We start from the raw sequence: 27,509 nt of genomic DNA, 5'->3' as shown, positions 1-27,509 counted from the left end.
CTATACAAACTCTCAGGATGATACAGTAGTGCAAGCAAAATCCTATTGCTTTCTGGGATTTTGGAAGAGCAGATGCCTATATGCCTGTGCCTCACCTCTGGAAAAAAAACCTGAAGTTTTTGCTTTTAGTGAATGCAGAAGAGTGGCAAAATACTATAAATTTATCTGACATGTTCTTTCAGAGAGGAAAAAAAAAAAAGACTAGTTTTGGAATGAATTAAATCAATTAAAGTATACTTCTCCATGCCAGTGTTAAGTCAAAATACCATTGTTTGGACACTTGGATGATTATAACACACCAGCAGGAACAGAATAGCAACAGGAAAAGATTGTAAATATGGGAAAAAGCTCAAACAAGGTTCCTTCCTCACAAGAGTGCGTGGCTCTTTCACTCTGTGTTTCTATGCTAGAAACACATAGAGCTATTTTGCAACATTTCGTAACACATCTAATTCTGAGGGTAGTATATTAATGTAATCTAAACATAAGTAACACCATTCTGGATTTACATCCAGGTACATCCATGTACCCCTAACAGAAGAATCTTGCCACTGCTTATTTCATGCCTAAAGTCAACCAGAAAAACAAAAAAAAAAAGACCTCTGTAAGCAGCATGAGTGGATCCTTTCACTCTTTCTTTCTTTTAAGGTTTATGGGAAAAAAAAAAGGCTGAAAGAGCCCTCACAGATAGTACTGTGACAACCCATCAAAAGAAGCAAGAGAAATGGAATCCATCTGGACAGGCTTCATTCATGCACTAGAACAATATATATCCCAAGTCTTTATTACAAGGCTGACATTTTAATTCTGGCATCACACACACACAGTTGAAGGACTAGGCACTGCCCAAATAAATTTCTATTTTATCTCTGATTTGTTTCTACAACAAAGATCAGTCAAGGGTCTCTTGAAAATCCAGAGAACAGTGATTTCACAATCAGTGAAAGATATTTCAGCCAGGACATACCTTTCAAATCCTGCTGCATGTTTCCTCCTTTCTGGGATAGTCGCTGGGAAGGGAGTCACTCTCTTCTCCATTGCCCTTGGAACTTTAATGAGTATTGCTTTGGTTTATTTCAAGAGAAGCTATTGCAAAGCAAACAAAGTGTCTCACAAGACACTACAGAGAGAAAAATCTGGGCAACACAGAAAAAATGCTGCGAAGTAAAATTTAAAAATGGAAAGAAAAGTATAGGTGAGGTATATTTCCATATAATTTCTTCCATGATTCTGCTGCTCCATCTGTTTTGTCTTTGATGTCTACGACTTGCAATTTATATTCCATCCCTACGCTTGGAAATTTCTATCCATGAAGTGAAGGTTAAAAAAAGAAAAAGAAAAAAAAAACGTAGAACTGAGCGAGGAAGAGCTGAAGGGGTGCAGGTAGGAAGAGATCTATTGTAAAGGTGTCCAAAGGAGAGATGGAAATGTGTTCCCCAAGGTCATGGTCTTCAATGGAGCTGCTTGTGTCTTCAAGCTGTTAAATACAAGTGCAGCAGGTGTACAAGAAGAGCCAAATTCCACAATAAGTGCAAAATCTCAAATGCAGAAGCCATCACACCAAGGGTTTCCTTGTCCTCCAAGGAATTTCATCCACAGTGGTTCTCTAGAAACAGTTCTATCATCAAGTAGACATCCATTGCTTTTTTTTTTTTTTTTTTTTTTTTGCTTTTTTTTTTTTTTTTGCTTTTTTATTTAAAAAGTAACTTTTTCTAATAATATATAGATTATATAAATAATAATAATTAAAAAAAACTATTTGGGTTTGCTTTCATGTTCTCCAACCCATCTCTATTTTATGTGGTTTGCCAATATATATATTAAAAGAGAAGAAAATCAACTCTGCTCACTATTTAAAAAAATATTAAATCCACCTTTTATGTTTCCAGAGAGAAAGAGAAGGGCAGGAGGTGGGAGAAGAACAAATTAAAATGAAAAGGAAAAAAAAAAAACCAAAAAAAAAACCAGGAAAATCAAAACCTTCTGTCTCTTCAAAATGGTTGTCAAGAACTTTAAATGCTTGTGCTTTCAGTGTACACCCCACAGGAAAAAACAAAAACAACATCAACAATAACAAAAAAAAAAAAAAAAAAAAAAAAAAAAAAAACCAACACCCAAGGACCTAAAATTAAAAAAAGAAAAAGATAATAATAATTCTAGTAGTAAAACGGACAGCAAATTGCTCAGAGTTTGTGTCTTTTTAGTTAATTTAGCAGCTGCCCTTTTTGTCTGCAGAGGGAGAGCTGCCACCACAGCCACCTCCTCGGCTCGAGAGAGGCTCTTCTGCATCATCCTCGTCAAAGCCATGAAAGGTCGAGGTGTCGCTTTCTGACGTGGAACCGAACAAGTCCTCCGTAGTGCGTGTTGGCGCTGCTTCGTCCCTCCTGCCTTCTCTTCCCAAATGAGCTGACATGTATGATGAATATATCAGCACATGGGTTAAGCAACAGGCATCATCATCATCATTTTTAAGTATCATTACTATTAAACAATACAGACTATCAAGCTTATAGGTGTGTGTTTGTACGTGCCCGTGTACCTCAACAATATGCCTTGGTAGAACCGCAGTGAGAAAAATAAACAAGGATCAGTTTCTCTTACAAAGAAAAAAAATCTACCATTAACACAGGTGCCCATAGCCATGGCAGCGAAAGGGTTAATCATATTTTCCTCTCTTCAAAAACATTAAAATATTTTCTCGTGATTACTTAGATCAATTTTAAGAGATATTTAGCACATAGAAGTAATTAGACACCATTAGCTCTAAGCACAATGACCGTCCTTCAGACCGGCATCACCTTTTACAACTTTACTGCTATTGAAATGTGACCCATTAGACATCTCATCAGCCTCAAGACTTTTATCCCTGCCCGTCACCTGATCCCAAAGAGCCTCCTCTATAGACAAAATGACATACGTTTTGAAGACTAAGCAAAAGTAAGCTAAATAAATACTTCTATTCTGATTTCATGGTATCTCCTTCAACGATACCTCCACCACCCCCAACAACAACAATTCAACAATTAAATCACCTAAGAAGAGATCTGTCATGGGAAATACTGAAAAGTGCAAGAGTATGTTAATCCAACTTTCAATATGGAACAGGTAATTCTCCACACAGAACATGAACAGCCATAACAACAATAGCAACCAAAAGAACTGTTGAAAACAGAAGTCAGATACTGAAATCTCTGACAGTACGGTTTATTTTCTACCTCACTCAAACACGTTACGTGATTAATAGAAATAGCGTTCAGAATCTCTCTCTAAAAATGACAGAGAAAAAGATGTCTCTCGTGCCTCAGCAAATGAATGTCGGTTTGTAGGGGACAGCCGTTTTTTAACTCAGAAACACTAACATAACATTAAGTAACCAACTATTTGGTCTTCACTCCAGCTACAGGAATCAGCCATATAACTGCATGGTTAAGTAAACCGCTTTGCTTGAGAAACGAAGAATTAAATCCTGTTCACAGAACGAAAGTGGATATAACAAAATAATTGGCAGATGAACCACCTTACAGAGATGTGATTTTAGTGGCTTTAAGAAGGGAAGAAACAAGATGATTTCCACGACCTCTCTTTCAGTATAATGAAAATGTTCCCCATTATCAAGAAAGAGGAAGATGGACACCAAAGACTTTTCATTGTTTTAGTTTACAGATTAGTGTGTGGTTGTACCTTAATCACTTCCATCACACATCAGTCACATCATTGCAGAGCCTTATGAATGACCCAGGGTGGGTCAGAATTTGTACAAGGATAGCATTTAATGGAACTGATTTTGCACAATTTAGGTTACATGCGGATCTACTTGTTCCACCACGCTAAGCCATCAAGGAAATTAATGTATTTCTGGTTCATCCTGATATAATCACCATAGCAATGTTTAAGTAGAAAAAAGTATGGATCTGTCTCACTGTGCAGTCTCAGGACAATGCTGAAATAAGTTATATTGAACTACAGCAGTCAAGGGGAAGGGAAATGATCTTCCAAGTTGGCACCACAGACCGCAAGAGCTTTTCCCTTTAAGTATTAAGAAGCAAACGCGTATCACTAAAAGGTCCATGTTACTGTTTGTGCAGCATTCTTTGGGAAGCCTCTGGAGAAAACCAAAGGGTTCACCACTGGTCCCCTGGTGACCAGTCAGTATCACTTCAGAAGATCTTCAGAGGTCACAACAACTGCAGAAGGCAATTTGCCAGTGAGAGTCTAATCCTGCTCCCACTGAATTTGACTAGAGGCTTACTATGAATTGCAGTGGGAGTATGAGCAGGCCATTCGTTCAGTACAAGAACACTTCACTTTGCACTTCAGCCATCACACAACAAACATCTTTCAGTGACCATAGCACAGAAGTAGCAACAATACTGAATTTCAAGATCTCTTTTGTTTCCACGTTTACATTTGAAATTCTTATCATCATTAGTATCACCACTGCCCAGAAATAACAGAACTGAAAACTTGGGCCTAAGTTGGAACATGCAGTTATTAAAGGTCTTCCATTTCCTCTACCATTGCCACCACCTCTCACATGAGCTATAAATAACTGTTCAGCTGGGATAAAATTAAAAAAAAAAAGAAAAAGAGAGAAAAAAAAAGGAAAAAAAAAAAGAAAGGAAGGAAGAAAACAGCAGTCCAGAAATAAAGACAATCCAGAATGGGAAAGACACAATTGCTTACATTTAAAAAGAGCGAAGGGAAGAAAATGGAGAAATAAAAATGTCTTTAAACAAAATTAATGATAGTCATCTTGTAAGAGGATAATTCTTGACAGCTACCCCCATCCCTACCCTGTAATTTCCTCCCTCTTTTTTTTTGGATGAAAAAAATGCATGAAATGTGTAATCAATGGAAATGCTTGTCATGCAACTTTCATAAATCTTGTAAGTAATTTATAGTTGCAATTGCAGCACTTAAGACAGAGCCCATTCTTTAACATTGTTTTAGGGTCTTCTTCTTCTGTTAAAGGAACAACTAGTACATGTACCGAAGTTTGTAGAAGTCAATAAATACATTAAAATTGTATTATTTCATAAGATCTCATTAGCTTAAAATTGTTTTTATGACAGAAAATTTCCCAATCATCCTTTTCCACAAACACAGACAAGAGGTAAGACCTTGTCTTCTATTCCCTCCCAAATCTGCTGGCTTTCTTCAAAATCTTCAGGAGCAAAAAACAAAATACAAATACACTTTTATATAAGAAAGCTGCAAGAAGAAGTCACCTACCAGAGCGCCCACAGTCTGAGCACGACACAAGTTCCTCAGGCCGGCCACTTTTTTTGTTCATATTGGAGCCTCCAAGGCAGAAGTCACAGTAGTTATTGGGTATGATGACCCCATCTGGTCCTTTCTGGGCTGCAGTCAGGTTAGAAATCAGATTTACTTAAAGAGCATTCAGTTTGGATATTTCCCCCTTTTCTTAGCTACGATGTTAAATTGTTGAGTTTGCAGGCCACGCAAAACACTGTCAGTTAGAACAAAAAGTGAATTCTGTGAATCAGAAAATCAAAAGTGAATCACCTCCATCTCAGGTACACCGACCGTATGCTTTAGCTATTTTGTTTGCAATGCACTTCACCAGTTCCTTTACAATGCAGCTGGTCTGGTCCCTCATCAGGACCTGCTGCCAGACATCCCTGAACAGTTGAGGGAATTCATAATACACACAAGTATGTAAACAATCCCTAGTGCAGAATCAGACCTGAGCTGTCAGTAAGCCAAGCCTGGTTTTTCAGACAGCAGCCATAAACGTAAACACGCAAAGTACAATTGCAGAAGGGAAAAGCACATTCCCCAAAACTCCAAAACCTACAGCATAGAAACCTAACTGCTTTTATTTCTAAAGTTTTCTTTTTGAAGATATTACATCTCAAAGTTGTAGAGTCTTCTCATTCAAAAAGTTAGTTCAAATGCTGATAACTCTTTACAGTCGCAGTCACTTCAGGGTGATGGACCCAGGATCACACTACTTGCAGTAGACTGTGCATGCCCAAGAGATGAAGGCAAGGCAGCAAGTCTGGCCCAAGTGAGCATCCAGCACAGGTGCAAAGAGTTGGCCAAGGGTGGAAATCTAAGCTGCTGAGATAAAAACTTCAGCCAAGAAAAAAAGAAGGGAATTTGAGTTGTTAATTTCCAGCTAGGGATAGCTGTAGAGGAGAAAACACACAGTGGATCTTAGGTAGAAGGGAAGTCTGTTCCCCTAGAAAGAAGAGATAGGCAGATGTATTTAGTATTCTCAGGTTGAGCAAAAAAACATCACTGCTTTTTTTTCTTCTTCATAGCTGCCATTTTCCTCCTTTACTCTCCAGAGAGAGAAAACTTCCTGTTTCTGCCTAACCAGGAGCTTGGAAAGGTTTAGAGGAGCGGGAGGAATGGTCAGCATGGTCGATGTTTTTTCTTTTTTTAACTTAAAAAAAGGTAGATATACTTCTAGCAGTATATCTGACCTGACTCTACTCCATGTAGATTGCTACAAACCAGAAAAAAATTAAGACCTTTAAAACTGTGCCATCTATATTTAATTATCTTTCTAATGCATATTTTGTAACTTGCAGATTTTTAACAGATGTTTTGACAGCCTTTATTGATGGTCTTTTTGTCCACATTCAAATTTCCCCTGAAGAACAATGACATTTTAAAGGGCTTCTGGTAGCACTCCAAGACACACACTTAAAATTAAATTTTTCTCAGAGTTCAATCGGTTGTTGGATTGGGTGCATCTATTTATTCATTCACTTCCAGCTGTTGATTATCTGAGCTTTTTTGGAAATTGGCAGCTGAAAGACTGCAAGTAAGGTGAAAATAAGAAAAAAAATTAAAAAACATAACACTACAAATACGCCATTATCTTCCCACACAATCACCAAGTTCCTGATGTATTTACGAAACAATGGGTTTTACTCTGATATGGTGCTGTTAAGATCTTCAGTTCTCCCAAGAACAGACATAAACTCCCACTCTTTGGTTAGCATTTTGCCATTTAGCAGAGAGGCATTTAAGACTGTGTGCAAGATAAGCAAAAAAGAACAGCAACCAGGTGGAAGCCTAGCACATCGATTCATTTTAAGAGCTGTAACAAAATGGTCATAAAGTTGCTGTTTGTACTCTTTTTTCTTTCTCTTTTTTTTTTTTTCCTTTTTTTTTTTTTTTTTTTGTTGTTGTTGTTGTTGTTTAAATAGCAGATCTCCCTAACATCTAACATTCATTTTTCCCACAGCAGCCCCATTCTGTGAAAGTTAAGTAATTATTTATATTTTGCTCCATCTACAGAGTGGTTATACACAACACAAACTCAGTAAGCCCAGCATTCAGTGATTTTTTTGTTCCTTATTACCTCACTTCTCATGTGAATTCCTTAAAGTGCCTTACAGATACTAAGAAACCAATATTAACCCTCAGTGAAGTCAGAAGTTTTCTTTTTTCTGGGCCCTAATTAAACTTCATGGTGAAGAGGCACCGCTGGATTTTCAGCTGGAAAGCCTGGTAGTAAAGTGATTAACCAGCTTCCTCAAAAACACACAAGAATTCTGTGATGAGGCCACAAATAAAAATAATCATCAAAGGTGTCTGCCAGCACCATAATAAGGAAAGAGCTCTAGTATCATGGTGCAGAATCATATAATTGATTTAACACTCAACATATGCTGACTTAAATTTTTCCAGTGCATCTCATGAGCTTAAGATCTACCAACAGTCGATCTGGAAATAGGACAGGGAATCTCATGAAAATATGTGCACTGATCAATTTGTCTATGGTGCATTGCACAGACGGATGCCTGTTTTGATATTGAGGAGGTTCTTCTAGACTGTAGTCTGTGTCTAGGTGCTCATTTGTTGCTTGTCACTCACAAATATGGACACCATATATGAAAAGCTGTACACAGATTAGAAGTTCTGAAGTTACACCAATGTCGTCTGAACCAATGCATCTTCACAGCCAAATCATTCAGTACGGGCAATGTTAGCCTCTCCAATGCTTTTCCATTCTAACAGGTGCAACAACTGGAATGAAACTTAAGTCAAGCTTCATCAGTACTGTTCAGTGAATTAAGCCCCAGGCTAAAGCACAGAAGGGTTGAGAATGAAGAGCCTTACAGATGACAGTAAGAAAGCAGAATTCTTACTTTCAACTGCTGGCTTTTTTTTTCCCCTGGTTTTGCGTGTGTGTGTGTTTATGTATGTGTGCATGTCCTTGCAGTTTTAAGTTCTATTTTACAAATGAAGAAATTAAGAAACAAAGCAAAGATAGAAAAATAAAATGTGCAATATTCATGAGAAGCATATCATACACAAGAAGTTCAGCCCTAATTCCACCCCTTAATCAATAAAACTACTCACAAAATAAGTAAGGGAATGGATGCATAAGTGAAAGCAATTAAATTACTGGAGACTAATGTGTTGCTACTTTTCATTTGAGACATTGTAATTAACTAGGAATACACTTTTCTCACACATTAATCACAAAGTAGAACGTATTAGCTTAAGCCACATGATGGCTCAGCTAATGAGAAGTAACTCACCTAGGTGTGCTAGCTCAATCATTTTGATTGTGCCACTATAACCAAGGATTTTGTCTAAAAATGCTCACACAGATTCAGAAACCGTTTTAAAGTAAAGCTTTGAAAAACAGCCATGGTTTTGTCCTAACTTACAGAAAACTCTTCTGATTTTCTTTCACATTACAAACTGCAAAAACAGATCAAAAGCTTCATGGAGCTTTGAGGAGTACTGCCTGAGCTAAGGTGTTCTCGTAGGGGGGTATACTTAAATCAGTACCTCTTGCCATTCCAACTTGGTCTCACTTTCTTGTTTCATCAAAGGCCCTGTCTTTATCTACATCTGCTCTCAAATAAGGAGTATACTGCTTTTTAAAACACTTTTTAAAAATGCATTAAGGAAGATCTGCACAGGTCAGATGATGGTTTCACTGTACCTGAAAGCTGATTCAAGTGAAGACAGGAGTCTGAAAATGAAGCCTGCATTTCCAAATAACTTTGGAATGCTTTTACACTGAAATACATTTCTTCATCCTGGCCTAATCAAATGAATTTCAAAGTATGTCATGCAAAGCTGAATAAATTTCTTATTAAAATATAGTAACATTATTCACAGGAGTCCTCCTATAAAACAGGTACCGTAAATTGATTCTATAGTATATCACACAGTAACTTTTGCTCTGTAGACAAAACATGAAGAGCTAAACAAATTGACTGAATTTAAACATTTAAGATCATAAAATGGCTTAGGTTGGAGAGCACCTTAAAGATCATTCAGTTCCAACCCCCTGCCATTGGCAAGGCTTCTATCCACCAGATAAGGGTACCCAGGGGACCATCCAACTCGGGCCTAAATGCCTCCAGAGACAGGGCATCTACAATATCTCTGCGCAGCCTGTGCAAGAGTCTCACCACCCTAAGGAAAAAATTTCTTCCTAACATCTAACATAAATCTCCCCTCTTTTAGGTTAAAATCATTCTCCCTTGTCCTGTCGCTATTCAGGCTATTCAGGTGAAAAGTCAGTCCCTCCTTCTGACTGTAAGCTTCTTTCAAGTACTGGAAGACTGCAATGTGGTCTCCCTGAAGTCTTCTCTTCTCTAAGCTAAACAATTCCAGCTCCTCAACCTTTCATCATACGAGAGGTGATCCAGCCCTCTGCTCATCCTTACGGCCCTCCTCTGGACTTGCTCCAACTGCTCCACATCCTTCCTGCACTCGGGGGGGGTCTCAGGCTTGGACACAGTGCTCCAGATGGGGTCTCATAAGGGCAGAGTAGAAGAGGATAATCCCTTCCCTCTCCCTGCTGGCCACCCCTCTATTGATGCAGCCCATGATACCTTCTGGGCTGCAAGCTCATGTCAGCTTTTTGTCATCAGGACCCTGAAGTCCTTCTCCACAGAACCAGTCTCAATGAGTTCCTCTCCCAGTCTACATTCATATCTGAGATTGTCTCAACCCAAATGCAGCACCTTGAACTTGGTATTGTTGAACTTAATAAGTTCTCATGGGCCCACTTTTCAAGTGTGTCAAGCTCCCTCTGGACGGCATCTCTCTCTTCTATTGTGGCAACAATAATTTCAAATAAAATAACTTCTGCGCTTTCTTGATTTTGAAGGCAGGGGTTCTGAATAGAATTCTAGCTTCCCTTCCTCTCTCCCAAAGTAATCAAAGAAACTAGAAGTTATATGCCCTCTTTAATAATTAAAAAGCTGCTTGTAGTGAAATAACATCAAGAAATTAGGATTCTTCTTCTCAACATCATCTTCTGGAGCCACAAAACACAGTAAGAGTCTCAGTTTTTAGTTCTCATGGCTGAAGAGAATACTTCGAATGAAAGGCAAGTTCAAAAGAAACAGATCTGGATTACAATCCCTAAAACACTTAGAGGTGGAAATCACAGTCACAGATATTTCTTCAACCTAGGTACTACAGCATAATACTTAGCCATCATGTAAGCTGTGCATCTAGGTCTGCCAACATTTTATCTGTTTTGTATCTTGTTCCTAAGTCTGGAAAGGCAGCAGAGGAGGACCAGAGCACATCTCAGGGTTGGGGCGGGGGGACTTGTGCATTGTTTATTTAAATGGTTACAGTGAGTTGGCTACAATCAGACATAAATGCACTCCCAAAAGGAATTTTCCTAACACATTTTGTCCAGCTCTTACTTTTTTCTTCTGGGCCTGATCCAAAACCAATAAGGTCCGTTGAAGGTTTCAGTTCAATTCAAAAGGCCATTTACTCTGTTTGCAACAGAAATTTCCAGAGCACAATAGAGACCATGGGAACCTGCGTGCAGGACTGAACCAAGTCAATGCACTTTGCAACAGAGAAAAAGAGGCGGGGATTTGCCTTTTTTTTTTTTTTTTAATGAATTCTACAAGAGTCTTTGTCTGATGCTGGGTAGGGCCCAATTTTCATTTCTGACACCTCCCTTCATCTCAGTGCCAAAGTACAAGTCCACCATTTGGCCACCTGTGCAGCAAAATGCTGGCCAAGAGCCTGAGCCTGCCTTCACAGAGTCCCTTGGAGGACCTGGTGACAGAAAGTCCCAACCTATGGCATAAGTGGCCATGTGTTCAGCTTGCCTTCCCCCCACCGCTGACAGCACTCATTCCTCACAGGTCTGGCCCGTTTCCATGGCGACTGCAGTGCCAGGCTGGGCCTGCCTGTGGTCTTGCCACCTGTTATTACTTCATCTCTCAAGTGTAAGGAACTGAGGCATGGCCCTTTAATTTGCTGCTCCCAGTGCATCTGCAGAGGATAGGCAGGTTCAAGCAAGGCATTACAACAAAGAAAAAAACAAAAAATAGGTATTTGGGAGAGAGGGAAGAGAAGCAGCACTCAGACCATGGCTATTTTTGAAGTATAGCTTCTGAGAGAAGAGCAGGACAACACCTGGCTAGAGCCGCAGTCACATGTTGGTGACACTGCTGTGCTGACGTAGCACAGTATTTAACTGCATAATTTCTGCTTGGAGTGAGCGTGAACCTGGGTCTGCAGCCCTGAGAGCTGCTGCTCTGTTCCCAGCACCAACCTCATTCCTCTGCACAGCCCCACACTTTGCTACCCTGGGCTCTCCACACTGCCCTCCACTGCACAGCATGAGCATATCTTTTGCTGGCAGCCAGAGAAGCAGGCTGTGCTGCCGCAAGAGGTGCTGCCAACCATTCACAAGAAATACGGCCAGTTCTTAGCAACTGCATTTAGTCTCCTTTTTGGGTTAGTTGGTGCTGTGAAGAGAGAGAAAGCTATCGCCTTCACACAGTTTTTAGCAACTCCAACAGGCTGCCTTTGCTACACGCTCTGTGCATGGAGAGAGACAGCCAAGGAGCACTACAAGCTGCAAGAAGGGAGCGCTACCAGAAGCAGGCATTCTGGAGGAGTCACAGAAAGCCTCTGTGCAGGGGAAGGAAGAGCAATTGATCACATCTTTTACAGGAATTGATATGGCCTTACCTTGAACAATGAAGGAATGGGTTGGCAGGTGGGCAGCGGGGGGCAGAGCAAGGGCATACAGCATGAGTTATTGAGATCTTGTAGATCTGGGAGATCAGTGCTCCTGCTTCTTAAGGCATACTTCATACAAATGTCAGTGCAATGATCTCAGATATTCTTATGCAGGAGCACCTAAGACAAGGGCCAAAATCCCATTGCTCACAGTGAATCATTGAGAATAGACCATGATCTAACTCTCCAGTGCCTCATGAGAACAAACAGGAGATAAGAACAGTAGACAAAAGAATCTGACATAATTAAAACATAGATTTTCTGATTTTGTGAAGTTCCTCTCCTGACACTTGGCCTCTAGCCATTGAAATATAGCATTCCTGTCAGCACAGGAAATACAAGGAGGGATCACAGTGACCAATATGGAGCCCAGGCTAGCAGCAGCCCTCAGCATTCATACAACTGGAATATGTTGTAAGCTTTGGCTCTAGAAATTGCTAATTGGAGCAATATGAGAAGGCAGAGCACCTAAGCTCAAATTTTATCAAATCTTTTGGGTCTTACTTGCTTGGTTTGAAATCTATGCTGAGGACAAAAAAGCATGGAGATGGCAAGAAAAGTATATATATATATATATATTTATATAAACACATAAATAATATTGTTCTGTCACAAGAACAGGCACATGGAGCAACACATGGTGTTCAATTAGTCAAATTGGAAATATTTTCCTACAAATTACTGACTGGTGATTCTCTGAGTGTTGAACATCTAAAACGATGCAGGTTCTGTCCAAGAAGAACATGAAAATACAACACATACACACAAAAAAATAAGCACGCACACACACACACACACAAGGAAAAAAAAACAACCTTCTAAACAAGTCAACCAAAGGCTCCCTATGGGTCTCTGTAGATAATCTGAGATTTTCCAGTATTCCAAAACTCTATCTTAACATCTTAAGATCTTAACATCTCAGAACATCTCACTTATCTTAACATCTCAGAACATAGGCACTAAAAGTCTAAGAAATTTACAACTGCAAACAGAGTTTGAGTGGAAATCATTATTCATTTCCAGCTTCTTTTAGTATTCTTTTTTTCTTCATTAAAACTAGCCCTAGGAAAAAAAAAAAAAAAGAGAGAGAGAGAAAGAGAGATTAAACTAATGAGAAGTCAAATCAAGGCAATGTACATGTTCTCACTGAAAAGGTACCTGCTGCTGCAGGGTATCTTGTCACAAGGTGGGCACTGATGCACCCTTGCATTCAGATGTGTCTCCTATCATGGCCCCAGTGAGAACAAGCAGTGAGGCAGGGAAAAAGTAGGCCTGATGTAGCTTTTCAAATTGATGCTGCTTGTGGAGAGGAACAAACAGCTCATCTCCAACCGAGGGGCTGACTCTCGTCATTTATTCATGGCCAGCCCCCTGCCTGGATGGAAATAAAAATGTTTCAAAGATGACTGCGTGGGGGAGCTGGAGGACAGCTTGAAGGCAAACTGAGGTTAGCACATTAATTTTTTATCTCTGGAGACTGGGTATCCAATTATGCTTAGAGTACACAAACAACTTTAGCTGGTCTCTCCAGTAGCGATTTATCCACATCATAAAATCTGCAATGCAACTGGGCACAACAGGCCAATACCACAAAATAACATAAACAGGTGGTTTTACAGGTTAGGTGCTCAAGTTTGCAGAGTGACAGGAGTGCACAGAACTGCATTCTTGTTAATTAAGCTTACTGCAGGTAAGACTCAACTTGCATGTGACAGTTAGGCCAGCAACAGTCAGCACAATGTGCTTTATTTAGAATCATCTTTGGCCAAAGTGCTTGTGGGCATAAGTTCAGTTGCTGTTTACTATGCAGCTGCCTGTAACCAATGCTTCACACAGCAAAATGCCACTGAAGGTTCTTCTTCTTTCACTGGGAGGCAGTTTTTCTCCATGTAGACAGACCATCCTATTCTCTTGGGAATTAAGGAAGTGCATTTATACTAGCACACTGATTCATATACATTTCAATAGATGGAAGTCTAATGTAATTCCTATATCAGAAGTGTCTCCAAATTTGTGAACACCAGCTGCCCCCAGGAGCTGGCCTGTACCCATACAGATGGAATAAAACAGCAAGTGTTTTGTAGCAGTCTTGGATGCACCCTGAGCTCACAAATCTCACGCTGTCAGTGCCAACATGTGGAGAAAAAGGCAGCAGAAAAAACGCTGAAAATGGTGTGGGGTTATTTCTTTTTATTGGTGGACTTGAAGAAAAGGGGAGTTGACTCTTTTAAAGGTTTTCTATAATCTCTTTTTCACAAGACCATATTCATGCCAAAAATCAGAAAGCGTGTCAATGATAAATGGGTGTATAGGTGAAGGCAAGACTAAGCACTGAGAAAAAACTCTATCTGTGTCAAAGGGCTAGATAAGACGTACAAACAAAGCAGCTAAAGCTCAAACAAAGCTCAGGCCAAGGTGTTTTAGGAAAGGCAAAAGCAAGAGAATACTGTTGAACTGTCTTTCCTGATGCAAAGGATCATCTACAGAAAGGAAGACATCTGAGTTGTAAATAAACCTTCTGCACCTCCCAAGGACAGTGAGACATCCCAGAGAAGTGAGACTTGGGGTTTGGGTCAGTCCTCTTCTTTAATACACATCTCTTCAGTAGCTTTCATTTCCAGATAGGTTGTTCCTATCTAAATCTCCTTTCCAGTCCCTGGATAATTTACCTAACTATCCAAATTGGTGTATGCAGGAGGAGAAGAGTAAAGATGAACGGGTTCGGGTGTGCAAGAAGCCATCAGGTCTTGAGCTGGCTCTAGCCAGGGCATCAGTAACTGAATCTTGTAGGAACTGAGCTCCAGAAACACCATTCTTGCATAAGCAAAGCTGCCATTACTGCAGGTACTGCAAGGAGCAGAGACTGTAGAAGCTACTGCAGACACTTAGGTACAAAGGAAGTTCACGCTGCAAATGCCTGCCTGCCTGAACTTCACTGACCCAATGCTCACCTCCCACAGTGTGACAAATTCCAAATGGCTGGTTTCAATTTGCCTTGCCATTGCTAAATCAGGCTGCTCCTATCTCTCTGACACACTGCTAAGCAAATAACCAGATCCTGCTCTATACCATATCTCTGGTCCTCCTGTTCAGTAGGTTGCGGATTAGCTGTTTGGATTAAAATCCCCCCCTCCTCCCTCCCTTTTCCCCCAAGCCCATGCAGAGAGGATTCTTGAAGCCCAAACCCTGCAATACTGCAAACCTGTCAAATCTAATTCATAACACATGCCTAGCAGTTCTTAGAGGAGAGGAAAGATCTGATACTCTGGCTCCTCACCATCCTCCTGTACAAAGGGACCATTTAATGACTGCACATTAGCAATGTGGACAATTAGCATTCACATGGAAGATAAATGGCAGCATAAATTAAATATCACCAAGTGAAAGAGCAAAGATGCAAGATCTGAGCTCAAGGCTGTAAACAAATAAACAGGCAAAAAGGAACAAACAGCGACTGCGACAGCTAAACCATTTGGGAGAGTTACCTTCCAGCATCTGGGACTTTCCCCAAGGGTGATCTTTACATTCGCATAGCTGTTGCCTGTACCTCACTGGCTCCTGTCTGGTTGTTAACCAGATTCTTTCTGTTTGGGAATCTGGATGTCAGAGGATTTTACCCCACTGGTTTTGTACTTCTGCCTGTTTTGGGATTTGTGCTTTAGCAGATTGCCTCTGCTGCACATGCATTACACAGAAGCTCGGGGGGAACACAAGCCTGAGTAGTTCCTATTCTACCCCATCCTATGCAGCAGAACAAATCTTTTTTTCCATGGGCTAAGTCCTCTGATGCTAACCTTCCCACAGCTTTTCTAGCTCCGCTTTCTGCTAACTGTAACAAATTCTTAAGTACCAGAAGGATAAGGACTGCAACTGTCCTTGACCTCTGTGACAAGCTGAAGGGTAAAACACACTACCCTTCTTTGTCTGAGCATCTGTGCAAAGCCATTATGAATATTAACTCAATAGAGACTTGTGATATGCCTCTCAGGTATATAGCTATAACTAAATATTGCAGGCATTAAAAAAAATAAAAAAATAAAAAAGCCAACAATTACAAAACTCAGAGATAATGTAAATGTTAAGTAAACAAAAGCTACTGGCAGAACACTGACAGTCTCCAGCCTGCCTAAGCTGCTCTTAGTGCACAGCTAGCTCAAGTCTGTCAAGAGCTGGAAGAGTCAAAATTACCTTTACTATGAACCTACCAAACACATGAATAACTGAAAAGCAGGGCATAAAAGTGACAGAAATACTGAGATTGTCGAATGGGAGTGGCCCTTCAAGCTCACACAGTGGCTAGCAGCAGATGCTTTGGAGGACGGAAACCCCCTCCCCTCCATCCCTGGGGACAATTATCAATTATCTGACTTGAAAAAAAATGTTTTCCTACTTCCATAAGTCTTCCACTTCTTCATAACACATTATAACATGTTTGCTGGATATTTCTTCCCATAAGCATTTTATAGCTTTGTTTGCATTGTTCATTACTCTGAACTAAGATGACACAGTTCACAATGTGATTTAAAAGAATGTCTCAAAAGTGAACAAAACTAAGTTCACAAATCCCAAGGTAAAAGTAACTATCCCATAGTACTACACACTGGAAATCTGAGAAACAGCAGCTTAGAGACTTGCCAGTCTTATGAAAAATTAGTACATAGCATAGTCTCCTTAATCTCCTGTTCTGTGCCTAAGAAACACAGGAAGGATAGACAAATATGTCCATTCAGGCATTACTTTTCTTTCAGACTTGCACTGGTGTCAGAAATCTAGGCATGTGACTCATCTCACATTCTAGCACTCCTTGCAGAGGAGAACTGGTATTTTTTCATAGATCTTCCAGAACTGTAACTAAGAAGCATCTTTTGGTAAAGTTGAGTGTGAGGCTTTTGAGGAAGCAATGCAGGGATAAGGAGAACAGAAGCTGTGAATTTCATATAAAAAAATCCAAGGCAGGGATAAAGGTGTCTTACTCAAAGGCAAAACAATGACAGCCCCCTGAAACGGAATGTGCACTTCCTTGACATCCCTACTAACAGCCACTGGGAGGTTGCTTGACAAAGGGTGGGTTGGGCAGCTCTTCTTCTCCCCCCCCCCCCCCCCCTCCCTGACACCTCCTCCCCACAGGAGCAGTAATGGAAAAGTGACTTGCTGCAGAGATAATGCTGGGTTTGAAATGAATTCCTGACTAGCTGAGCCAGCACTGGTGTGAGCTGCGGCTGATTAGCTCCAAGCATCCAGGTACCAATCACTCACAACGGAGCCAGGCAATCAAGCCAGCCTCCACAAAGCAAAGAACAGCTGAAGGCAACATCTCCAAAAAGGATCTCAAAGGTAAAGGGAAAATACTACTCACGTTTGTGGTTTTCATTTCTGTGGACAGGAGAAGAGCGGGTCTCCTGCTCCCGGGCTTCATCACCCTCTTCACTGGCAAGATGAGTATGAGCATAGTGGTAACTCAGTCCAGGCCTGTTCTTGTAACGCTTGCCACAGACTTGGAGGAAAGGCAACAGGAGGGAGGAGAAGAGAGAATGGAAACATCAGGACAACCTGAAACAATGACAGCATTCTTCAAACAGCACCCCCTCCTCCCCTGGCAGTAGCATCACACATTCCATGTTCCTGCCTGAAATACTCCCAGTGGGTGTCAGTAAAAGGTGACAGACACCAGCTCAGCTGCCCCGCATCCCCAGATAAGCACACCTCCCATGCTGCCAGCAACCCTTCCTGCTGGCCTAAACAAATGAACATCCAGTCTCTGCAGCTCATACAGTCCTAATCCTCTCTGCTGAGATTGCTAACAAGATTGCACATAAAATTAAATGAAATGCCCCAGCTCTGATGTTGATGCTAAACAATGCACAGCAAGGGGAACTGGACCAAGAAGAAAGGACATTATTTTCTTGATTATTGATCCCTAGGAAAAGAAAACAAAATTACAAAAGGCTTTATTTTAAAAAGCAATAAATAGCTTTGTTCATAATTCCCAGTCAAGACAAGGAGATGGAAGTCATCCACAGTTTCTTCCTTGAAGAATAGTAGTGATTCTTTCCCATCCAGGTTAACTTCACATTCAGAATCCTAATGAATAGCATAAAATGTGACGTGGAATCCTCCTTCTGAATTTTTGTTTGTTTTAAGACTAAGTCAACAGGCATTAAGAACAAGAATAAACAATTCAGGCTGATGAAAGGTCTACAGAGTGTATAAGCTCAATGCAAGGGCAAATTTCATCATAAAATTCATTATATACAAATCGAGCTTCTGTAAAGATTTTAATTTGTGTTACCATTTCTAAAAGTTCTCTCTTTTTATCTTCAAAGCATTCTCTGAATGTCCATTTTCTTTTATGCAGATATTTTATCTATCAAATTGTATTTCATATTGCCACTTCAGAAGACTAGTAAACAAAGGCAGAAGCTTAGTGGCCTTCCTGCATTTTTTTCCTGCTAGTTACGTATTCAGTCACTGTACAGCTTCAGCAGTCTGAAGGATTTCACTCAGGAATAAGTGTTGTGTCCAGTACTCTACCCACGTAGCATGCTAGGAAGGTGTGCCAGAAGATAAAACAGAACTCAACCTCTAATTCTCTGTCTTTATGTTATGCCTCTTCAAAAGATCTCCAAGGGAAGTCACCATCCAGACCTAAAATCGTCACTCAACTTGATACCTGAAATGAATCCTGCAATGCATACAGGTACTTCCCATTCCATAGACAACTGAGTAATTACATCAATGTCATTAAACACTAAAAAGAAGCAAACAAACAAGAAAAAAAATCATAAAAAGACTCACTGCAATAATTAACACCTAAGTAAAACCTCCATTATTTTACTTTTCTGCTGCTGCTCACAAAAAGCCAGTTGATGTTCCACAGTGTAGAACAAAGGACAGAAATTTGTAAATCAAAGCCTACCATAACAGATTTAATTCTCTGTCTTTTCTAACTTATTGTTATTATTGTTTCCTTAGGGAAAATACTTGGCTTTATTATAAACATGTGATACAACCCCATGATACGAATAAAATGACTGATCTAAAAGATTAGATACTTTTATTCCAGTTTTCTCCATTCTGCAAGATGGTGATCATGTAGTTATTCCAACAGAAAGAGGGTTTTTTTTCCAAATGCAAAGCATCCTGAGCAGAGGGGTTTTAAGTCTTTGAATTCCCTTGATTTAGAAATGAAATTTCCTGCAGAAGAGAAACTGGGAAGGATTAAAATGCCCAGATGCATATGTTCATACATTCTTTCAAGCATCTACCCTCATCTGTGCTGTAAACCTAACTGTTTTTTGAACAATTTTTTGAACAATTGATTTTTTGAACAACTAGGTTGGTATTCAGTGCATGCTGTCGTCAAAACACAAGTTTGGTCTCCCTTCTTCTAGTAGCAGTCACAGAATCATAGAATTACCAAAGTTGGAAAAGACCTCTAACAACATCCAAGTCCAACCATCTACCTAGCACTAAAATTTCCCACTAAACCATGTCCCTCAGTATTTTCCTACTCCATTCTGGAGAGCAGAATTACCTACTGCTCATCCGAAGGCTTACAGAATAAAGGACAAGCAGGGAAACAGCTACTGACAAGGAGTAAAACAACCAGAAGCCCACAGTTCTGTGCAACTTAGCCTCCACTTTTCGAATATTTGGAAAAGTGTAACTCAGAAGTTACCATCAAACCAAAGACAGCTACAAAATTCTCACTGTTTAAATTATTACAGAAGGATAACTCCATCTAATTAAGCAACTGGAATAGCATTTATTAGAATGGAGAGAGAGATTAACATTCCTAGCAGATTATTGAAGCATTTCACTAAGTATCCTGCTCTAACCGCCTTATTTGTGTGTTTGAAGATAGAAGTTAAAAATCATATTTTTGCTATGAATTACTAGTACTGCTCAAAACCTTCCCTGTTTAACTTCTACTCAGAGCACAGACAGATGATCAGTACTGTACTAACAAAGGAGAGGCACCTGGAATCAATAGCTACGTGATATAAACGATCCAGTTATACCTTGTTCTTACTCTGCTTGATCCTGCATTACTACTAATCTAGCTGTAAAAACAGACATCTAAAACCCAGTCCAGTAGCCCATTTTCAATGTTGGCTTTTTTTTTTTTAATTTTGAATAAAAAATATTTAAATATTTCTAAAAATTCTACCAAGCTTCATTCCATTTAGGCCTACATGAAAAGATAGTTAATGATTCTAACCCCAGTGATTCTAGCAAGATAAGGTGTTATCTTGCAAAAGCAAAGCATCCTTTAATAAAGGTCTCATACAGCTTTCTCCCTCAACGCACAGAAGGAAACTTGCATTCCCTGAAGAAACTCCCAAGGCTGTGGCCTTATCTCCATTCCCAACATGATCCTATAGGGATTTCAGTCAAGAGCTTAAGATGGTATAGGATAGTATAGGAAATCAGATGGGTTTTCAGATTTTCCCTTCTCAAGCAAAAAAAATAATAATAATAAAATAAAACATATATATATATATATATATATATATATATATATATATATATAAAAAAAAACCCAACAGCAAAAATCAGCAAGAATCAATATAAGGTTGTAATAATAGGCTGTAGTAATTCTGCAGCTGGGCCTTTCTCACTGGCAGTATTCTTTGAGATAGCTTTCAAGTGTAGCAGAAAGCTGAGACGTTCATAGCTAAAAAGGAATTTGGAGGAATTTATAACCAACACTGAGGCAAAGGAGTTCTGTTTACACAGTTTCAGAAGATCCTTTGTAGGACCAAAGATTTGCAGCTTCCAGCAGCCTTTTTTTCTGGATGTCTAGACTTTTTCTCCTTTCAAATTCATGTTCTGTCATGGAAAGATTCTAAAACATGAGTCAAAACTACAGGGATTTCCTATTCCCCAGACAGATTAGACTTCTGTAGGGGAAAAAGGTTATCATGATATTAGTCAGGTAAAGGAGTCATTGGCTTCGGTGATAGTTTGAAACCTAAAATAAAGGCTAAGTCTGAGCCTCATGGTTTCTCCAACAGATTGGAATCTTCGCAAATTCTTTACCTCTTATTTTTCAGATAGAGCACATTTTATTAACCTACCATATCACCACTCTAAGAAGCGGTTTCTATAAAAGGGTGATCATTAACGAACACATAGCTCTTAAATAACTCTTCCCACTACAAAACTGGCTTTTCAAACATTAATTAATCTTTTTCCACATTCCTGAGTGGGAAACACTCATTTCACTTTTAAAACAAGAGAACCAAAGGGGGGTTAAGTGGCTTGCCCACACAGTGATCTTTCGTCATTACCAGGATTAGAATTCATGAGTTCCACCACCCAGACCAATGCTCACATCACATCTTTCTCATTCTCTGAGCTGACAAAAGCATAATGGGAACTGGTTCTCCCAGTCAGAAATGTATGCTAGTAGATTATGTTCTAACACTACGCAGCTCATACATAGTAACTGAGAGTGTGCCTTTCATAAGCATTGCTGGGTGGCCTTGCCTTTCTTTCAGTGGCTTTGACTGTTTTGTCTTTAATTTTCCATGCTGCGTAGGCTCATCATCCTTGCATGTGGCGGATTTCATCCTGAATCTCAACACGGGGAAGTTGACTTCAGCTTTAATTAGGTAGCTGAGCCCAATGAAAACAGCAGGAGTTTGTAGAACATAACCCACTCCAGTTCCTCCTGCATTCAGAGGATGTATTTGCTACAACCTGATGTGAATGCCATCTTAGAAACAAGCTGAGTAAGTAAGCACTAACATGGCAGTGCAGATCAAACAGCACTGATGAGGATGATTTTATTAGGTTACCAAATACTCTCCTATGAAGGACTTTACGTTCCTTCCAAGACTGAAATGAAGAAATTACACAACTGTGTTACAAAGAAAAAAAAACATAATTTGCAGACAGTTTAATCACAAGCATTGAATACTTCATAAAAGAGAGTTCTGTTCTAAGTTCTGGCCTGTAACAACCTGTAACTCCTTGGATAAACAAATTTTTTATCTGTTTATGCTTCTCTATGAGTAAAATTAATCTAAAATACTTCCCCTGCTTTAAAAGAAGGTTTAAAATCTATGACTTAAAAGATTTCCTAATCAAATATTTAATAGCTGTGTTGCTGTCATTTTGAAATTGTTACACATTTGGTCCTTGGCAGGCTGTGAGCTATGTTCCAGCCAGCTCTCCACATACATTTTGCACAATCTGTCACCAGTATGACACAGAAGGAAACAATCCATGTTTTTAGTGAAAACAGGAAATTGAGGGAGTATGAGCGGGTTTTTTTCATTTTTCTTTCTCTTTCTTTTTTTTTACTGAATCTAGCTCCTTCATTGTCTTTGCTTTTCTCCTTTGCCTTCTGTTCTTTATTCTCAACTGAGTTGTGTCAAATACTAAACTTAAGGCAATTGCTAGCAGATAGCCATTCCTCAAAACCAGCTTCCTGTCCCACCATTCTCTCCACTCCAAACAAAACCCATTCCCTGTTTTGCACTGGTTTGGTGATATAATTTTCACTTAACAGCTATGTCGGCTCTCTGCATATCTAGAGATCTCCGATGTTAACACAATGTACTTTGATCTCCACCAACGGAAAGGCATTATGTTTGTACCTCTTTGATCAGCACTGTCGTGCTACACACCTCTTCTACTAGTTATTTAGGGGATTTTCTGAGGGTAGTAAATAACCTTTGTTTCTGTGTCCCCACAGGGACGAGTCCCAGAAACTATCTTCCATATTAAGATCACAGATATGCTGAGCTCCAAAGCAATAAACATACAGGTCAACAATGCCTGTATCGAGCATTATATACTTCCACATTTCATAAATAAATTGCTAGCAGAAACAAAGCAAAAAGCAGATACACTGTAGGAGCAGAATCAATTGTTACAGTCAATTCTATTCCCCTCTTCCCATGTGTCCCACTCAAGACTTCTTTCCTGTCTGATGTTGGATTTTTTAGTGTTAATTTTGTCAATGAATGCAAAGTATAGCAGCTATGTTGGGAGAATTGCTTGTTGGGTTCATCTGAACAGCCATCTTATTCTAGATCTTACTGCTTATTAACTACTTAGAGATTCACTAGAAAGGATAATACCAAGAGATGATTTAGGGCTTACACTGCTAAAGTTTAAAAGGGAGCTGAAGTCATGATGGAGATTTATAAGAAGCATGTAAAAGCATAATGCTAAAATCAAAGCATTTTCAAATAAGCTTGTCATCGTGATATTTAACTGAAGGTCTGTTCTAAGAACCAGCAGTAGCTGTGCTTGACTCATCCATAGTATGAGTGAGAATTCAGACAACAGGTTAAGTCTCAGAAAACATAAAATCAGTCTACATCATGATTTATCTTGCAAGTCTTTGGTATTCCAGAGAATCAATGAGTTAACTTTAAAAAGAGTACAGTAGAATCGAGTCCACTTCAAGGAAAGAAGAAAGAAAGAGAGTGAAGTCATTAAAGTAATTACTAAAGGAGTCACTTTGTGATCATATACACAAAAATAGTTCCTAAAGAATAGGCCTCAAAGAATTACATTTGGCAAGTAATGCTAGAACAACATAACAATTAACTTTTTAAAAGAACCTTAAAGAGAGAGATCCTTAATTCCCATTGAAACTCAACAGAATTCCAGCATTTGTTGGCAGAACCTGTGATACCTTTAATGGAGAAAGGATTTGGAGAAGAAAAAAATAACCTTAAAGCTTGGAATTTCAATATCTTGCCAGCTGATGAACTTGCAAAAAAATCATGGGACTGTTTCAAATTCTAATGATTTGAATGTACAGTCAAACATTTTCATAAACAAAAACATGTTCTAATTATTATTAGCTCATCATCAAGTTCAAAGTGTTCACCAAGAGACCAAGCTTTATATGATCTACAGGCACAATACAAGCAGATAGGCACTTAGTGGTATATTTACAGAAAACATTTTAAGAGCCTACCTCCAGTGGAAATCAGCGAGAACTAGGAGCCTAATCTTTTGAAAACTTCACAAGGCACTTTTCTGCATCTTCAAGTACCTGAAAGAGTCCATTTGGGGCCCAATGCTTGCCTCTATTTTTACAATTAATTTGGAGGGTGGAATAGAGAGTGAAAGAATCAAACATGCAGAGAACTGATTCTTGGAGAAAATCTCGGAATAGTAATTAAAAATATATCACGCAAGCTTTATCAATCAAAAATTATTTCAAACAGTAAAATAATTAGTAAATATTAATAGGACATCTAGTAAAACATCAGTAAAACATGGTATAAACAGGAGAGGGCAGTATAATGAGGAAACTAAAGATGACAGATATTCAGACTCAGTAGGAGTAGGTGGATCAGCAAAGGAACAAGAAGTTATAGCAACAGGCCTATTAAATATGAGCTCATATGGTGGACATAGGTGAAAAGTCTGCCACTGAAACATGAAAGCATAGCACTGGAGATGAGTGTCCTGCATTGCAAATGGGTTTACTAAATAAGCTAAAAGATCAGCCATCTCTGTATCTCTCTTAGATATCTAACAGAGCAACTGGCACAAATCCAAGTTCTATAGGTAAATATAAGTGACATGTAAATGTATCAGTCATTTATCTTTCTTCTGAGCTGCTTCATACTCAGAACCGCACCTTCTACTTAGTTTTGGCCACTGCTATTTAAATAAGATCCTTTGAAGATCTTTCAGAGAAAAGAAACAAGTTTATTAAAAGATCTGAAGAAAAAATGGCTGAAAGAAGCCACACTAACTGTTTTCAGACACAGAAAGGAGATAGCAGAGAAAACTCACTTTAAGTATCTAGAGAAACCTGAAACTAAAATGTTTTTGACAAAAGAACCAGCTTCAACAAAAGATTGTAGGGATCTGTGTCTCTAGATATATGTAAGGTTGCATTAGTCACTGATCCAGCAGAGATCATAAGAAGGTTTCAGTCAATTCTCATTTTTGGACAAGGGATGGATGTGAATGCATATCGCAGCCTCAGAGGAACTATAAATAAAGATTATCATACAAACATAAGTTGTTACTCTACAATTATAGTATGTACAGAAATAAAACTAAAAGGAGACAAGGATATAAAGGTAAAAAGAACAAAAGAGAAAGAAGCAACATCTTTTAGAGACGGGTAGGGAAATTTTCCACAGATAGAGTGAGAGAAAACAAAGGTGGAAGAAATTATGTGTGTCCATAAGTCACAGTAGGGAAATGAAATGAAAGCAGGCAAGGGAGAAAATGAGAAGAATGAAAGCAGGCAAATGAAGATGGCAGCAGGAAAGTTGGTAACTTCTGGAGATTCAGCACAAACTAAGTAGCATAGCTGAAGGAAGTAGACATCCAGAGTCATGAAGATTAGTGCTACAACTGACTGCAACTTTTAAACCAGAAAACAAATTTCCAGGTAGAACTTCAGATATACTCCCCATCCCCCCCCCCCCCCCAAAAAAGAAAACACATAACACTCAATATGAAAATAGTAAAATGATTTTCTAAGACTAAAAGACTTGGCGGAATGATGGTTCCCCAGTATATCATTTGGCAACCACACAAAATCAATTCTTGTTGCATATGTAGGTATGTAACATTCCATTCATGCTCTTCCTCCTTTAAAATCCTGTGCCCAGTTTATCTCGAACAGCTGTGGCAGAGTATCTTCAACATCTCTGGACTGACACCACAGATCTTGCTTTGTTCCTCAAGCCTGCTTTTCACTATCCATTCAAGCATCTGCTCTTTTACCCAAGTATTCAGGCTACATTTGGGTCTGCTATGATACAGCAGCTGATCATTCTGCTGTGGTACCATTTCCTGCCTATACCCATCTCACACCAGGTATTTCTGCCACTTCTATTATCCAAGCTTTTTTTCTTAAGACTGGTCAAGGCACAACACTGTCCAGTGCAGCTGGTGAAAATCTGGCCAACTAGTTTACCACTCGCCATTTTAATAAAATAAAGAATGTCATGATTATGTTAGCAGCTTTGAATGACCAGATATTTCATTCTGAACTTCTGATACAGTAAATATTCAGTAAAATTAACTGAAGTTTAATTCCACAAAGCAAGCAAACAACTAAACAGAGGTTCCACCTTTTCTTAAGAACATCAGATGACACAAAAAAAAATTTGAGAGCTTTGAAAAGATCCCTCAGTACAGAGGTTCCAAATTTCCAGTCAGCTTTAATACTGAGATATGTGTTCATTTTTGTGTCTAGCTGAATGCTTCTTCCAACGACAGTAGGCCATTTCAGAAGTAACACTGCAGTCTTACATACAAAGGGCAAGGTTAGCTGGATGCAGTTCTTGCATCATTTTACTGATACAGACTAGGTGTTCCACAAAATCTGTCCATTCCTGGAGAAACTTAGTGATATACACTTACTTCCTACAAATACAAACACACAAGTATGCAAAAATGTGCATTTTTGTGGTCATACATTGAAATACCAAAAATAATTTGATTGAGATGTGCTCATACCTTCTTCTTGGTGAGCACATTCCAAATTCAAATATCAGAACACAGACAGAAAAAAGCAACCTGGAGGAAAGTTAAAGAATACAGAGAAAAAGCAATGACCGCCCATTATGGTAATTACTCATATCAATAACGTGACTGAAGGAATAATGTTCTCCCAAACAGGAAGCAAATTAATTATTTATTGCCTGTATGTTTCCACATAAAACTAACATATCTATCCAAAACATCTCTCCATGGAGAACTGCAAACTGAATCTAAACTATCATGATCACACAGAGATTTATCTATAAACATATTTAGCAGATTATTTCAAAGAAAAAAAAATTATTAAGGAAATCATTTATTGGTGCAGTGATCACCCAAGCAGGAAAGAAGTCTCAAATTGACAAGCCAATTACTCACATTGAATTATATGTAACAGTTGTACAGAAAGTAAGCAAACAAAGTATTCCATTTCAGGATGATGGCACTGCAATTGTGACAGTTCTTCTGCTGGACAATCAGGTAAGGGTTCTGCTAACACATAACCCTATTCTCAGCTATCTACAGTGGAAAATGAAGTAGTTACTGTATAAAATCTGGATTCTAGAATTCCTTATGACTCACCCTCTGACTACACGTTTCTTAAAAATGAAAAGCATCAGCCAAACGAAATAGGAAAGTTTAAACTTCCAAAACCAAGAAAATTTATGCTTCAAAACATAAGCCAAGGCAAAATTCCGTCAGTACAATGATGTACCAAAACAGAGACTTCAGCTCAGATTTCTGCCGCCTGCTTTGGAATCTTAGATTTTTATCTACTTAGTGCAAATCACTACTGCGCATGTTGTGAGTTCCCTCCAAAAGCAGAACAAGATCAGACAGTAAAGAGACATTACGCTTGGAACAACTGCACTATTGACAAGTGTCCTTGGATTTAGAGGGATTTTCCAGAAAAGTGGTGAAGAGAGTTCTGTGTACACCAGCAGAAGAAAGCTGTGGAAATCAACAAGATACAGAGTGGCCTCCTAGATAATCCTTTGGAGACAGAGAGTAGTTCT

At 39.1% G+C, this 27,509-nt stretch overlaps 1 protein-coding gene across 9 annotated transcripts in view; it reads right to left on the bottom strand.

Moving 5' to 3' along the window:
• Nucleotides 1-27,509, bottom strand: part of DPF3 (double PHD fingers 3) — a 173,865-nt gene that overhangs the window by 23,199 nt on the left and 123,157 nt on the right. For 6 of the 9 annotated variants that reach the window (XM_052692202.1, XM_052692198.1, XM_052692196.1 and 3 more), the window contains 2 exons: nucleotides 17,366-17,503; nucleotides 5,233-5,361 (listed from right to left, as the gene is read on the bottom strand). In XM_052692202.1, coding sequence (XP_052548162.1) covers nucleotides 5,233-5,361; nucleotides 17,366-17,503 — 267 coding nt within the window. Of the gene's footprint in view, nucleotides 1-967; nucleotides 2,407-5,232; nucleotides 5,362-17,365; nucleotides 17,504-27,509 lie in introns of all 9 variants that reach the window. The other 3 variants (XR_008208811.1, XR_008208812.1, XM_052692200.1) reach the window with 2 other exon arrangements.

Source organism: Tympanuchus pallidicinctus, unplaced genomic scaffold (assembly GCF_026119805.1).
Source record: "Tympanuchus pallidicinctus isolate F22 unplaced genomic scaffold, pur_lepc_1.0 scaffold3, whole genome shotgun sequence".
Taxonomy (NCBI): domain Eukaryota; kingdom Metazoa; phylum Chordata; class Aves; order Galliformes; family Phasianidae; genus Tympanuchus; species Tympanuchus pallidicinctus.
This window is presented reverse-complemented; position numbering and strand designations above follow the sequence as displayed.